Here is a 14,560-nt window from a genome sequence, read left to right as displayed (position 1 = left end):
GTCAGAGAATGACCTTTAATAACAAGTTTCAAATAGCCAAGTGCATGAGGTCATTTTCAGTGACTTCGGTCTTTCCCAAACGACGAATATCAGAAAGGCCCGATCGTAATTTTTGCTGCTACTTGAGTTATCTAGTGCATTTGTATAAGTACTGCAAATCATCTTAGTGGCCATTGTTACTCTGACGAATATTAAACAGCACACTATGAGAAATACGACGGTCTTTAATTTGGTTTTTTAATAATTTTGTATGGGGATACCGGAAAATAAAATTACTAAGACCAAGGCGATTAAGGCCACGAGGCGTCAGTATTTACGTGTATTCTTCATTTGGTTTACTGAACGAAAACTCGATTTTCCCGGAGAGAAAACCATGTTACCCCCCCCCCCCCCCACACACACAAGAGAACAAACAACAGTGGTTTGGTAAGTTCTTTCCATTGAGTTTCTCCTAGTTTCAAGACCAGGACTGTTCCTCACAATGTGAAAGAACATGATCGTAACCAACTGGCGAAAGCTTGTGGGAGGTGCGGCAGCACAAAGCCTTAATCCAGGCCTGATTAAAGGGCGAGTATCTTATAACCTTAGTAATTCATGTAACTCTAAAACCAGCCATTATATTCTGGAGTTACAGTTGTTAGGAAAGTAGCCTTGACTACAAGTGCTGGACAGATTTATTCTCCTGGGTGATTTTTTATCGGGCGATGACAAGTAGAATTATATAAATTTCTTGAATGGCCCAAATAAGGCACGATTAGAAAGGTATCTTTTAAATGAGGGAAATTTAAAGCAATTCCCAATTATCTTTACACATGATCACTGTTACATTTACTGGTAATCTTATGTATCTTCGTGAGTCCAATGTTGTTCCTTCTAAAAACCCCGGAAAATAACTCATGGTTGCGGAAGGAGGGCTGCTTCCGCTGCCTGAGATCGGTTAACTGCAACGCCGACTGAAGACGTCTTTAAGATTTCATCAAATCTTTAACGGGATTTCAACTCGGACCTCTCCAAAAGATTGACAAGAGGAGAACGCATTATTGTCACTCAGAACACCGCATTAAGGAAATATGTCAGCGACAAGGCTGCTATCAATAACAGTAAGGGCAGATTAGTTGTCAAATCTCTAATAGCAGTTAGAGAGCCAATGACATAAAAACATATATTAAATAAAGAAAACCCTTATTCTCATAAAGAGCGCCAAATTCTCTAATACTATAGGCCTGACGTAGCCCAGTGGTCAGGAGCGAGAGTGCATAGCACGCGTTCCTTGAGTGGACCGGGGTTCAAGCCCATGACTACTAAATACGATAAATATTTGTATTGACGATTTATTGTAAACTGTGACTTGGTTGTCGTGCCGGAGTATAAACAGAAATTAATTTAATTAAAAGAAATGCTAGTTTAGGACTAATTTTACAAAGCGAGTCTAGTGATTAAAATAAATATTTCAGTATTATTTTATATCGTTCACTGGACTGTCCAGTTAAAATAATGCTAAGGATAAGATGAGATAAAAGTTGCTTTACTGAGATTCTTGTCCTGTTTACTTTAAATAAATAAGAATATACGGTACACAGCTAAGCTGTAAAGCTGATCTTGCCATAAAATGGGAACTCAATCTTTTAGTTCACACAACTCACTAATAAAGTAATTCAAAACAATATATCGACGTTTCATTGAAGCAACTCAGCCATTCTTTCAGTCATCCAAACAGAAAACATTAACATACGAAATATTCTTAAATACTACGCAGAAAAGGAGTAAACGAAACAATCAAATACAGTATACAGATATAAAAAAAAAAAAAAAAAACCGGACAGTTCCTAGTATTATAGTTCACTCGCTCAGAATGATATAGAATAGAATCTTTAATTACAGCATGATAGACATGCAATTAGTCCCGTCACGGCATGGTGGTGCCAGGAGTTTACAAAACATGGCATCTGAACCCACTTTAAAAGAAAAAATAGGAAATGGTGGAATTATAAATATAGTAATTGAAGAGCATCCTCGCCTAGCACACTCAAATAGATACGAAATGTACCTACCGTATTCATGGACTTATTGTATTCGGAAGACTAGGGAGTAAGGCGCACTATAGCCATAGTAGGTAATGCGCCAATAAACAACCTTTCCACACACATACACTAGGGAGTAGGCACATATCTTTGATCAATATGATGTGCGTGTTGAGCAGAAGTGAAAATGCGAACAGAAATAAAAGTTTTGAAACAGAAGGTAATTCCTAATATTCCTAAAACACGAGAAGACAAAGTTTGTGTGAAGGATACCTGCCCTTGAGAATTATTATTTTATCTATTTATTATTTTTTTTTTTTTTTGGGCACTGCGTACTCAGACAATCGGTATGGTAGAGTTAAAACGATTTTATGGTGTATTATCCTGCAATCTCTGACAGATGATGAACCAGACTTCTTCAAAACGAATTAAATCAATAATTCTAGGAATAATAATCAATATAAATCATTATTTCTAGAAATTAAATCAATAATTCAACCAAATTCATATTGCTCCCCCAAGCGCAAATGGGGCACTGTTATTTAGATATAATATAAATCTTTTTCCTATATAAGCTTAATTTTTTTTCATCTATAGCATCGTATGCTTTAAGAAAATCCTCTCATGAAAAAAAAAAAAAGTTAAATAAGTAATTTATTATACTCTATGCTTTTTCGTTCACCATTGTGAGTCATTTTCCTTAGACACAACATTCAGGTGCACTGCATAACACGAGAGGTAAAAGTTGCCCGATTTTAGAAACTCCTTATCTAGTCCAAACATTCTTTTGGTAGATTCGGCAGACTTAGGCGACTGTAATTTAAGATATACGCAGTCTAATTAGAGAGCGGTAAACTAATTTTAATTAATACCGAAAGAAGCGACACACACACACACACACACACACAAAAAAAAAAAAAAAAAAAAAAAAAAGTCTCGCATAGTCTATGACTTCCTTCTTCGTGGAAGAGTTATCACTTTTCGTACAACTCATATGCATATTCTTTAGCGCTAATTTTTTTTTTCACTTTAATTTAAGTGCGATCAGGCTCATCATTAAATTTACTCTGAAAAATAAACTACATTGCCTTATACTATTAATTTTGTATCTAGTCGTCATTTTGAAATGTCGTAGTTCAGATGCAGTGCATTCAGATACACATAGGTATGTAGGTTTTTGTTGCATTTTCTACGTATGTTAACGATTATCTATAACGGGTTTAGTAAAATTTACCAAAAACAATTCACCAGAAATAAAATTTATCGGGGAAAAAAAAAAAAAAAAAAAAACCCAGTTCACCATATATCAATGCGCCGATAAATAAATTAGAATAAGTAATACATTAATTTTTACATTGAAAATAAAATAAAAAAGGTAGTATGTATTTTAAAAGTAAAGTCTTTCAAATACGGTCCACAGTTTTATGGAATTTTTGTTAAGAACTGAATAAAACGGAAAAACCAAACCTACATCTGTTATAACTATACTGCAAAAATAATAAAATCATTTAACCCTTCAGTAGACGCGTAACCTTTTTGACACGTGGATGACTAGTTTAAAATTTTATTTTAAACTAGAGTATCGCTCTAGTTTAAAATAAAATTTTAAGCTTGTGTATTTTTTGTCCGTTTGTGATTTCATAATGTGTTGTTATTGATCTATTCAGAGACATTTTAAACTGGTTTTAAGTTTCTCTATGAAAAGGATGGCCATAAATAATCGTCATAATAATATTAAACTTTTATAGATTATTTGTAGTGAGCATCGATGGTGGATACTCGATCAATGATGATAGAAATATTGAATATTTGTATCGATTATTATTCTAACAATCTGTACACTTATTATTCATAGAAGATTCATTGTGGAATAATCTGATGTTCTACACTAATAGAATATTTATTAATATTTCATGTGATAAACAGTAAAGGTATTGGTTTCTATGATGTGTGTACTATATATTTTGAACAAGTATCAAGTGTTTATAATGAGAAATAACATTTTATTACATTAAATTTACAGAATATTTCATGTAAATATTTATTGTACTGTATATAACAATTTAATTATTATATATAAGTGTATGCGATAATTCGTTTAAAAAAATAACACTGCTCAAAGATTAAAGACAGCAGTTAATGCATTTCAGCCAGGAAATATCATAACCTACCTTTGAGGAATCGCTCATAATTTAAATTATTAAAACATAAATTAATTAAAATTGCAGTGAAGTTGTAGTGAAAGATAAAAATTAATGTGTTACTTTTTACAAAAAATTACTTTGTTACTTTTTTACTGTGTTATTCATTTATCGGTGAACTGTTGTTTCGATAAATTGTATTTTCAGTGAATTTTCCGGCCGGTAATCTGCAGCACGAGACAGAGCCAAATGATACAACTAGAAGGCATTGCTACAAAAGTCACAACAGACATAACGATATTGTAATTTAATTTCAACATGAGGTGTCCCCTAAATAAATTTCAATCCCCCCACTTGCACTGCGTATTTTTGCGGTTAACAGTAAGTAGTTTCTCTGCACATGGAATCTCCTTCCCCATTTCAAAAATTCACTGCTCGCGACACTCCTCCACTCCTAAATGAACCCGACAAGTCCCGCTACACTGAAGTGAACTAAGCATACTACCCCTGGAAGACTGTCCTGGTCTTTCAATGCACCCTACCCTTGAAAGACCAAGGCACCCTACCCTTGAAAGACCAGGTTTGGTCATGAGTTTCCTTAAGCACGAAATGAAAATCTTCGTAGAATCCTACGCCAGCCTCCCAGAGGAATAGCCGTTAAAAGTTTCCCTTGTCTACGACGGGAATCGAAGAGGACCTTTTGAAATTTTGGAGAGAACGTAAAACTACTACAATGCTGGATATATGTTGTTCTTTGAGTTATTGGTGCAAGGGCTGCTAAGGTCACAATGCACATATTACAATATTAGTTGGTACAGGTTTGGTATACTAAACAGATTGGTTTAGATCAGATGTAATGTTTAATGCTGATTAGCCTATATGAGTAAAAATGGATTCAAGATTTCATATCCACTGAGTAAAACAAGAACGATGTTTTTCAAATGGATTATCTTTTATTCATATATATTGTGACTGAATGAAAACGGAATGCGCCAAATTATCTTTGTTTGGTCAAGAAAGCTACAATAAAAACAATGTCAGCTAATTTTTTTTTTTTTTTTTTTAATTTACGTAGCATTCAATGCATTTTGGTAGACTCCTCTCGCACCCCTAATATATTTGAAAGCTGAACTAAAATACACATTTATATTTTTACTTATTACATGAGCAGGTATTCATATAACCATCAAGAAGCGTCACCCCGTATATTTAAATCTGGGACAGACCTACAGGTATCATTTATTAAACAGACATTATTTATTAAAATCCTCATAAATATGTGGATTTTATTTACAGAAATACATTTTAGATAAATAAATATCTTATTTCATTCTCTTTCCGCGTGTAAAAAAAAAAAAAAAACGTGTAAGTCCGCGTGTAAGTCTATATTTATTAATTATTATTTTTATATTAACTGTAAGAGTTCTAGGTTTATTTCTAGTTATCCCTGCTTTACCAAGTGATCGAGCGTGTTTTTGACACTATCATTGGTTTACCATAAAACGTGAAACAACCTAAATAATAAATAAGCTGTACTAACCTCACAGTTCAGAACCACGCATACGTTAGTTATATTTCAATCTTGGAACGTCTGAATAGGATGGATGGCTGGCTGAATAATTCACCCACCTTTCTACCAGGCGGGTTGGTTTTTTGACGAACGACTTCCCTTATATATTTGTCAGCAAAGGACGACTACCTTTATAACAACGTCCCATTTTGCAGGGGCTTAAGTAAACTGGACGATTAATTTTTAAAAGGCAGTGAATATCTTAAAATTTCTATCAATGATATCCGAAAGATATACATGTATATAATGAAGGAAAGAATTATTACTTAGCGTCTGTCTGCTCTAGAACACTTGTCTGCAACGCACCCCGCTCGTCACTAAGTTCAAAATAAGTTACCTCTTGACGAAAGTGAAGCCAACTACGAGAGAGGAAAAGAGAGTAATAACGGAAGCAAATTTCTGACAACCACCCCCGCGACTTTAAATGGGGCAAAACAAAGCCTTGTCAGAGCATATCCAGTGAATGCATGATGGTACGCACTTTAAGGAAAACAGCCCTCAGATTTTCACAAAATCTCGGAAAATCGTGATCAATGGGAGATGTACACTATCCTTGAAAGATTTTCCTGGTCTATAAAATGCATTATCACTCTACTATCGAAAGTGGAATTGCTTTAACGGGAAAAAAGAAATCGTTTATTATTTAAACATTTAAGTACTTCACCTAACAAATTCAGAAAGGTCAGCTGCATTCATAAGACGTATAGTGTCACGTGAATAGAGCATAACGGCGAATTAACAGCCTGAAATGACAACGTCAGAACAAAACGATGACTCATGTCTTAACACCGAAAAAATATATATATATTTTTTTTAAACTTGGATAAAAAATTATGTGCAAGATTGGAGAATTCATATAAATTACAAGAGTGCCTTGCGAGTAAGCTACTCAATCGTTTCTGTCCAAACAAATGCATGCCCTTCCTTGTAACGTGTTTAATATTTTCTGATATTTCAAGTTGATAAGCGGATTTTCCTCCGTAAAGCAAGTTAGACTTCAAGATGCGTGAATCGCTGAGTACCAGTGTGTTCGCACTTCTACAGCCCCGTTTCGTGGTACGTACTCTCCGGCTCATCACACGCCTATCGTACAAAGCGCTTATTATCCAGCTTTACGCCGGTGTCTGTGGCCAACTTGCAGTTATCTCCTCCCCACCTCCGTTCTTACAGCACAAGCCACGCAGTTTCTATTTGCACTTTCTACCATCTGTTTATTTACAGATTACAATTTTTCCACTTCCCTTTCGTCGAGTGATGCTTCGAGCTGTGGGAGCTATAAAACAGCAGAAAATATTTCTAGTATGAGTAATGAATTCACATTTATTATTCATTGCATATCAAATCAGTTTCCTGCATGATGCTAATTCTAATGAGACCCTTGAGACTATTATTTCGATCCTGATTTACGAGATGTGAGAAGTCTCCATTTACTTCAGAATGACTCTCTAAATTATGCATTGTTGATATTTCCGCAACACAGTGCTCATTATATCCTTGAAATTTGCATTTTCTTTAATATTTAAGTTAACTGATACGTTTTCTCTTTATTTCCTCCCATAAGCGCCAAGTGTTCACTGAATTGTTTTATTGAACATTTATTTTTACACCGATTAATTTTGGAAGTTGCCTTTCGGCTTTGCTGAAGAAAAATTGATAAATGGTATCCGTGGAGGTGTTTTTTTTTTTTTAAATTTGTGAAATACTTTACAGTTATTATAGTATATATTATTTTAGATAGCGGCTATATTTTAAGATCGATTTGAATCAATGACTAATTAGGTCTTTAAAGAATATAGACCTAATTACATTTATTTGGGAGAAAAAAAAAAGTGTCTTCAGTCAACTTCAATTCTGCAAATTTTGACAAAACAAAACTAATAATGTTAGCTTGTTGCTGTTGCGGAACTAATGCAATAATTAATGTAGTGCATGCCATTTCGGTAACATTACTATCGCTTCGCTGTTTCGATAGCATGAAAAGATAGTTTTATGGAGACCTTCTTGAAAATCGCCATCACAGTAATCCGTATTTCTATTTAAAATTATTATGAGTAGTATTGATTCCTTTTACAACATTTACACAGTTTGGCGAGTCCTTTGTCATGCGGGCAAAAATTTTACTGTTGTGATTACTCCAGCAAATTATTTATAACAGACTGCATAGTAATGAAATTATTGCAGTTTTGTAATTTGTGTTTCGGAACGTTTCTGTTATTCAGAAAATGAGACTTTTTTTTTTTTTTTTTTTTTAATACAAAAATGAGTACACTACATTGTTTTATCCTGTGTTGTGCCATTTGACTACACGTTGATGTGAATCAAAAGTTCCAGCTTAAGAGCTGAACTCTTATGGAATATTAATAGAAGTATACTTAGCATAAGTTATCAATAATTTATTCTAAATGCATTTTTCACCATGAATATCGATATTCTTTCATACCAATAACGGGAGCAAGTGTATTCGAATTGTAGGGCACCGACTAGTTCAGTAAATATTAAGAACTGCAGAGAAAATATTTAATCCTTTACAGTTGTTAAAAAAAATGAATAAAAAATTCATTCGATTGTTTAACCAAGGATGTATACTGCTAGAAGCTAAATACATAATTGTATTGCTAGATGCCCATTTATTGGTACGTAATTATGCCGTAAGCATTGGAAATAGTTGCTGCTGAATCCTATATATATATTTTTTAAGTTGTCTCACAGGGCGCTAAAGTTTGAAACGATATGGTATTCCACATGGTACTTAAGTTCTCGTTTCCCCACATGATAGTAAAATAGGTTTCATTTTTTAGTAGTGTAGCAGATAAGGCAAATGTAGTGCAAAGTTAATTTAGTAAGGTTAGTTTTCGTTGGTGCGGCGCTGAGTTCGGTAAACAGTTTTTGCCTGCATTCATATTCCGGAGGCCGATTCGATCAAGGTTATTTTATCTATTGTAGCAGAGAGAGAAAATTTGGGGCCAGGTAATCTACTCACCCAGTTCACATCGATAGTTAGCGTACAACCCAGTTTATTTAAGTGCATGATTCGTATCAATCCGCGTTGCTGTGTTTGATTACAACTATACGTCTAAGGAATGTGGAAGAGGCACATATACGACTGTCTTTTCCCATATTTATTTTTACAGTTTACGTAATGAACACATCTCGAAAATTAGAAAGAAAAGTCAGCTTCACTAGTTGCATTTCGACTCTGATGAATGGACGTGCTATTTGGTAAGCAAGCTCCTGTTGGTGCAGCAAGGAGTGGTTCGCGTCCGTTTTGGGCAGGTTTTCGTAGATAATAACGCGGCACTGAAAAGAAATGCAGTCCAAGTGCCTGTTCGACAGGTACTCTTTAGAAGCCAGTCTGCGTGAGTGCATCCCGTAAAATAGGCATTCCACACAGATCTTCAAACTTCCTCATTCGCGCATAGTAGTTTACTAAACATTAGTAAAAAAAGGGGGGGGGGGAGAACACTAAACAGATTGTAAAAATGAAAAGAATAAACAAGCTCCTGACAGAAGTTGAAACACGCTTTTTACCCCCTTTCTCTTAGTATGATGTTTAAACTACAAAGAATGAATAGCATTTTCAGTGCCTGCTTCTAAATGTTAAGTTCGAATCGGCAACATGTAACGCAACAAGCTGAGGTGTTCCACACTATGACCACTGCTGAATCTAAATTAACAATTTGAACTGCGTCGCTTAGAGATGACGCATAAATTATTACATTATAGTCGAATTGTAACATTACTTCATCTCCAATTATGCCGTTACATTGAGCATACTGTTTTTAAATACTAACTATCCTTGAATAGTTATAATAATGTGGAAACTTATTCGAAGCACAGAATTTCTCTTGAAAGTAATACCATTGTCACTGAATAGTTCATATCGAAGTCACATAATTTTAAATTTATGTCATTTTATTTTCTGGGGCATCAGAAAATGATATTGCCTCCCAAATTATTTTATTTTCTGTGCAGAAATGAAGTTCATAGCGTATAATATTACAGTTGCGGTGTTGAGTTCTCAGATCAGTTTACTTCGTAACTGGGAAAGAAATTAGTCTCCGAATGGAAATATCCTGCAATCTCAATCTGAACAAAGGAATTCGGCCAGTTTTAAAGAGCTGTCAAAAGTTCTATTCGTTTGGGACATGGCCCTCATACTGGTTGAAAATGCAAGTTGGGCTCAGTCAGGGAAAATATTTAGAATTTCCTTAATAAAATTTAGACATTTAATGACAACTAAAATATTAGCGGTAATGTAATTTTAACAAAATCGAAAGAAATTCTTCAAATAAGAAAAAGCTTCGCAGTAAAAAATAAAGAAATTACTGTTATCCATGGATTAATTTTGAAATGAACCACACGTTTACCTCGTAGATAATACAAAGTTAGTTTATTAATTAAGGACTTTTCAGCTCATTCCTAAGCTTATTACTGAAACGCCACCTTTGCAATAAGTTTAGGAACTAGGTCAAAACTACATAATTAATAAAAAAAAAAAAAAAAAATTGTATTATCCACGTGATAAAAGAGTGGTTCATTTCAAAATCCATAAATATTTTCTTTAAATCTTGGCTGAAACCTCGTATTCTAAAGTGGTCAGATTAAAATTGACTATTTCTCTTATCACACAAAATTTAAGAATCTGCCCAACCAACAAAATCAATGAGCTAGCCAATAAGTTCGCTGTGGGAAACCGAAGAATATTCAAAAACTTCAGAGAAAAAAAAAAGTTGTAAAATGATTCTCATAATGATTCTCTGAATGCTTCTTGGAAGATACGCAAAGTGTGTGTGTGTGATATACACACACCCACACATAAAACTTAGAAAACATTTATGGTATGTAGAGCAGTTATAAAAAAAGTGAAATGCAAATAATTTATTGTCTCTGAAGACTTATGGAACGTTAATTATATAAAATCAGTAATGCGACCTCTGAATTAAACTTGCCTTCAGTTTTAGAACTATGCATAATATAAAGTAATGGTTTAGTTATCTACTTTTTCTCCTCTTAAATAATATGATACAAAGATAGTGTCATGGTATTCAAAAGGAGGGGGGATGGTATTATGTGTGAAACGCTCTCACTGAACTTGCACTTGATTAGCATCCGTGTTACGGATGCCAATGAAGTGAAAATTTAGTAAGAGCATGTGGAAGACAGTTAATACAGGCATAGGATAAGCTGTTGAGGAGAATAAAATAGTGTTTAGTGTCATCATTCTGTAGCACAACGCATAATTTTATCAAATCAACTATTTGCTTCGTGTGTTCCGAATCTTTGCATGATAAGGTGCGAGTTTACGAAGATTAGTAACGTTGGTGTGGATGTTTTGAATTTTCTCAAAGGCAACTCAAATGGTAGCGTGCTGGCTTGTTTATTTTTGAGGGGGAGGATTAAGTAAACAAACAAGAAAATCCCATCCCCACATCTTAGGCCCGATTAAAAATACCCCAACGAGTAGCTCGCCAGCTTGCCAAGGAGATATATAAAATGAGTATGGAAAGCGTATTGGATACTTGACAAAGAAATGTGCATATACCAAGATATGCGTATGTGCGCGAATTTCTTTATACCAAATATCTCATTTTAAAAAAAGTGTTAATCCAAAAAGTTAGTAGTTACAATTTTCTCTATGAGTACACAGAAAACGTCAACGGTACGCGCAAATTTTTACATAGTTATTCAGGGCATCAAAGAAGGAAAGCATTTTAAAATCAAAAGCTCATTAAATAGAACAGTTACGTTTTAAACCAGATCAACGTGTTTCAAGTATTGCTTTCATACAATTAAATTACGATTGTTCTTCGATCGTTGGGTACAGTAATCATTCTCTGTGATCGTATTCTTGCAAATATTATTATATTGTTTGTAATCAAACATTGTATCTAATCAAAGTGTAGTATATGATGAACAAGAGCAGTTATACTAAATGTTTTTGAATGGAATTTAAAGCGTAATCTTTTAATCGCCATTTCCTAATTTTTTGCAGTGATTTGTTTTTCATATCAGCTCAAAGTTCTATTTTAAATAATGTTAAGCAGTTTGTAATTTGTGGTTGCTCGAAATGTTCTAGAATGATAGTGTAATGAGATATCGAATGAATTTACTTCTAGGTTGGCCTAATTCGTACATTACGCCAACAAATAGGTAGTTTAAAAGAAATGAATGGCGATATATTGTTTAAAAAACAAAAGCAACACAAGAAAAACAAAATGTAGTCACGCAAATATCTATGCGTGTTCTCCCTTAGTGAAAAGAGGTACTGAGAGATACCAATTAATTGAAGAATAGTCGTTGTCTTTTTATTTTGGCTATATGAATAATAAAGACATTACTGCTAAAGCACGAACCAAACTAAGTACTTTGAACGAGTATTTCTGTCGTAATCAGTACGGTTAAATATTAATAGTCAATAGGTTTAAAGATTTATTTGTCACCATGAAGCAGTTACATTTTATATTGCACACGAATTGCACAGTTGATGGAGCGAGAGATGTTCGTGTTACTCTGCTGCCTTCATTTTACGAGATCACCATTTAAAGCAGGAGTTTCGTCGTTCTGCATAGAAGTGACAGTTTGTTCAACGATTGACACGCATTCGGTAAAATTTAAGATACTTCAGTGTCCATCATATAGTTATGAATTAAAATCTCTCTTTTTACTCACCTATATTTTGTAAAGAAATCGTGCTTATGTGACTTAAAGATCGCCAGATGGAGCAGTGCGACAGGGGCACATTGTCCGGGTACCGAAAACGGTACGATGGTGCTTTTTTGAAAGCTACCAAATTATTAAACCATGTTTCTGACTATTGCAGATGAAAAACTGGAATCATTCGTGGATATTACTGTGACTAATCAACTGAAAAAGAGACTTCATTACATTTGGAGTGATATATGAAAGAATGAAGGAAAGCACAATGAATGCAAAAGGTTTTCTAAGATTTGGCTTTCGATTTATTGTCTACTAAACAGACTTTAAAAAGTTAAAAAGAATTACTGCAGACAAGGGGGAAAACATTGGGGAGAGAGGGCGAGATGTAGCAAGCGAGTCTACAAACTTCATAATTCACTGACTGTATTAATTAGTAATGCGCACACAAGTTATGACTTCGGATTTCAAGCAGCATTGATTAAAATCCTGGCTCTGCCTATCCCTCCCCTTGCAGGTTTTTGTTCCCGCAGATAGGTTAAAGCTTGTAGCTTCCTTGCACTATATGGTCAATACTAAAGGACTGATTAATCTGTTGACAGTTGGCTCAGTGTAAACTGTCATGATTTGGCGTGGGGAGTTTAAAGTTGTCATTGAAGCGGTATTAACAACCGGCATTTAATGTTTTCACTACGACGCTGATGTGAATGCTTTACAAAAGAGAGAAGGAAAGTCCTTTCTGCGCTACGAGAACTATACATGCTTATGATTTATCAGCATGCACGCACGCACTACTATCGGTAAATATAGGTGGGGCAGATAATGGGATAATCCGATCACACAGTCAATTCTCTTCATAGTATTACTAAGATATTATTATCTAAAGCAAAGATAAAATAAAGATGTGCGACAATCGGTATTAGAATTCCAAGTGACTTTTTCTAGTTGTCTATATACATCAGATTTTCTTACCTTTCTTGCTATGGTTGTTCAGACGAGATAATGACGAGTTGTTGCAGTGTTGCCGTATCTGTCCTGGTCCCAAGTTTCCGATAGCTGCCGTTAACGTAACCGGGCCGCATGTTGATAGAGCCGTAACGGTGGTGATGCCTGTCTGCTGCGGCGGTGCAGTGCCAAGAATGCCGTCAATAGTGTACGGCACTCCGGTAATAGTAGGTAGGCTAGAATGAGGTGGCGGCGGGTGATGGTCATATGGGTGAGGTAAAGGAACGCTGTAAGGAGCAATCGGTGAACCAAAATGAGCAAATGGTCCTGGAATCGGTCGACCTAGCCGTCCCAAAATGTGACTATGGCCAAACGATGGGTCTAACAGCCGCGCATCCATTGCACTTGGCCCGTTGACGTGAGCCGGAAAGCTTGGGTCTGTCGGTCTCGAAAACAACCACAAACATCCACACTAAGCCTAACGGACGAGGGGGAGGGGGTTCGCTTGTCTCTCGTGTGTTTCTTGCAGACGGTCACTCGTTGGCACACAGAGCTGTCCACCAGTAATCACTGTTTGTATGATGTCCACGCGTTCGCTTAACGCGCGCGCGCGCGCGTGGGTTATCTCCAGCGGCGCAACACCGATAATCTGGAGTTGGCGAAGCAACTCGTCAGACCAGTTCTCAATCTTGCCTGGCAGTAGGCCACCAGGCGCCGGAGCTCATGAGCGCCGAACCGTCACTCGCCGCAGGCACTTCATCTTACACATGTACACCTACCAGGGAGGAGCTACTTGTGTGTCAGCCACAGAAATCGGCTTCCTCTGGAGGCGGGGCTGCGAACATATATAGAAGAGTAGCAAGCCAACACGTGGTTGGTTGGATTTTAAGAAAAGGGCTGTTCTCCATCCACCGGACGCGTAGTGTTGGGACACAACTGCAGATAGATTTGTTTGAGTGTTCGGCACCGGACTTTTACAATCCCCCCCCCCCTGTAATTAATTATTACATCAAGGCGCAGGCGACTCGGTACGTCACGTTCAAATATACGTGATGAGGTAGTCGCAGCTTGAATAATGATGAACTTGTCTCGTTTCGTCTGTTCTCTGTACACAATAAATTTCTTTTTTTGCTCATCAACCCGATGCATTCCTCCGTTGAAAATAATAAAATAAATAAATACATAAAAATAAATAAATAAATAAACATTCTGATATAGATGAGTTTTCA

General features: G+C 35.6%; 1 protein-coding gene across 1 annotated transcript in view; it reads right to left on the bottom strand.

The window, feature by feature from the left end:
• LOC150083049 (uncharacterized) overlaps window positions 1–13,946 on the bottom strand; it is a 396,000-nt gene extending 382,054 nt beyond the window's left edge. Inside the window, exon 1 of the mRNA XM_090376995.1 lies at window positions 13,359–13,946. Within this exon, the coding sequence (XP_090233121.1) occupies window positions 13,359–13,731 (373 nt within the window). The 5' untranslated portion in view covers window positions 13,732–13,946. The remainder of the gene's footprint in view (window positions 1–13,358) is intronic.
• Between the last annotated feature and the right edge of the window lie 614 nt (window positions 13,947–14,560).

The sequence above is a fragment of the Mastigoproctus giganteus genome, chromosome 7, assembly GCF_048544385.1.
Source record: "Mastigoproctus giganteus isolate SK-2022 chromosome 7, ASM4854438v1, whole genome shotgun sequence".
NCBI lineage: Eukaryota > Metazoa > Arthropoda > Arachnida > Uropygi > Thelyphonidae > Mastigoproctus > Mastigoproctus giganteus.
This window is presented reverse-complemented; position numbering and strand designations above follow the sequence as displayed.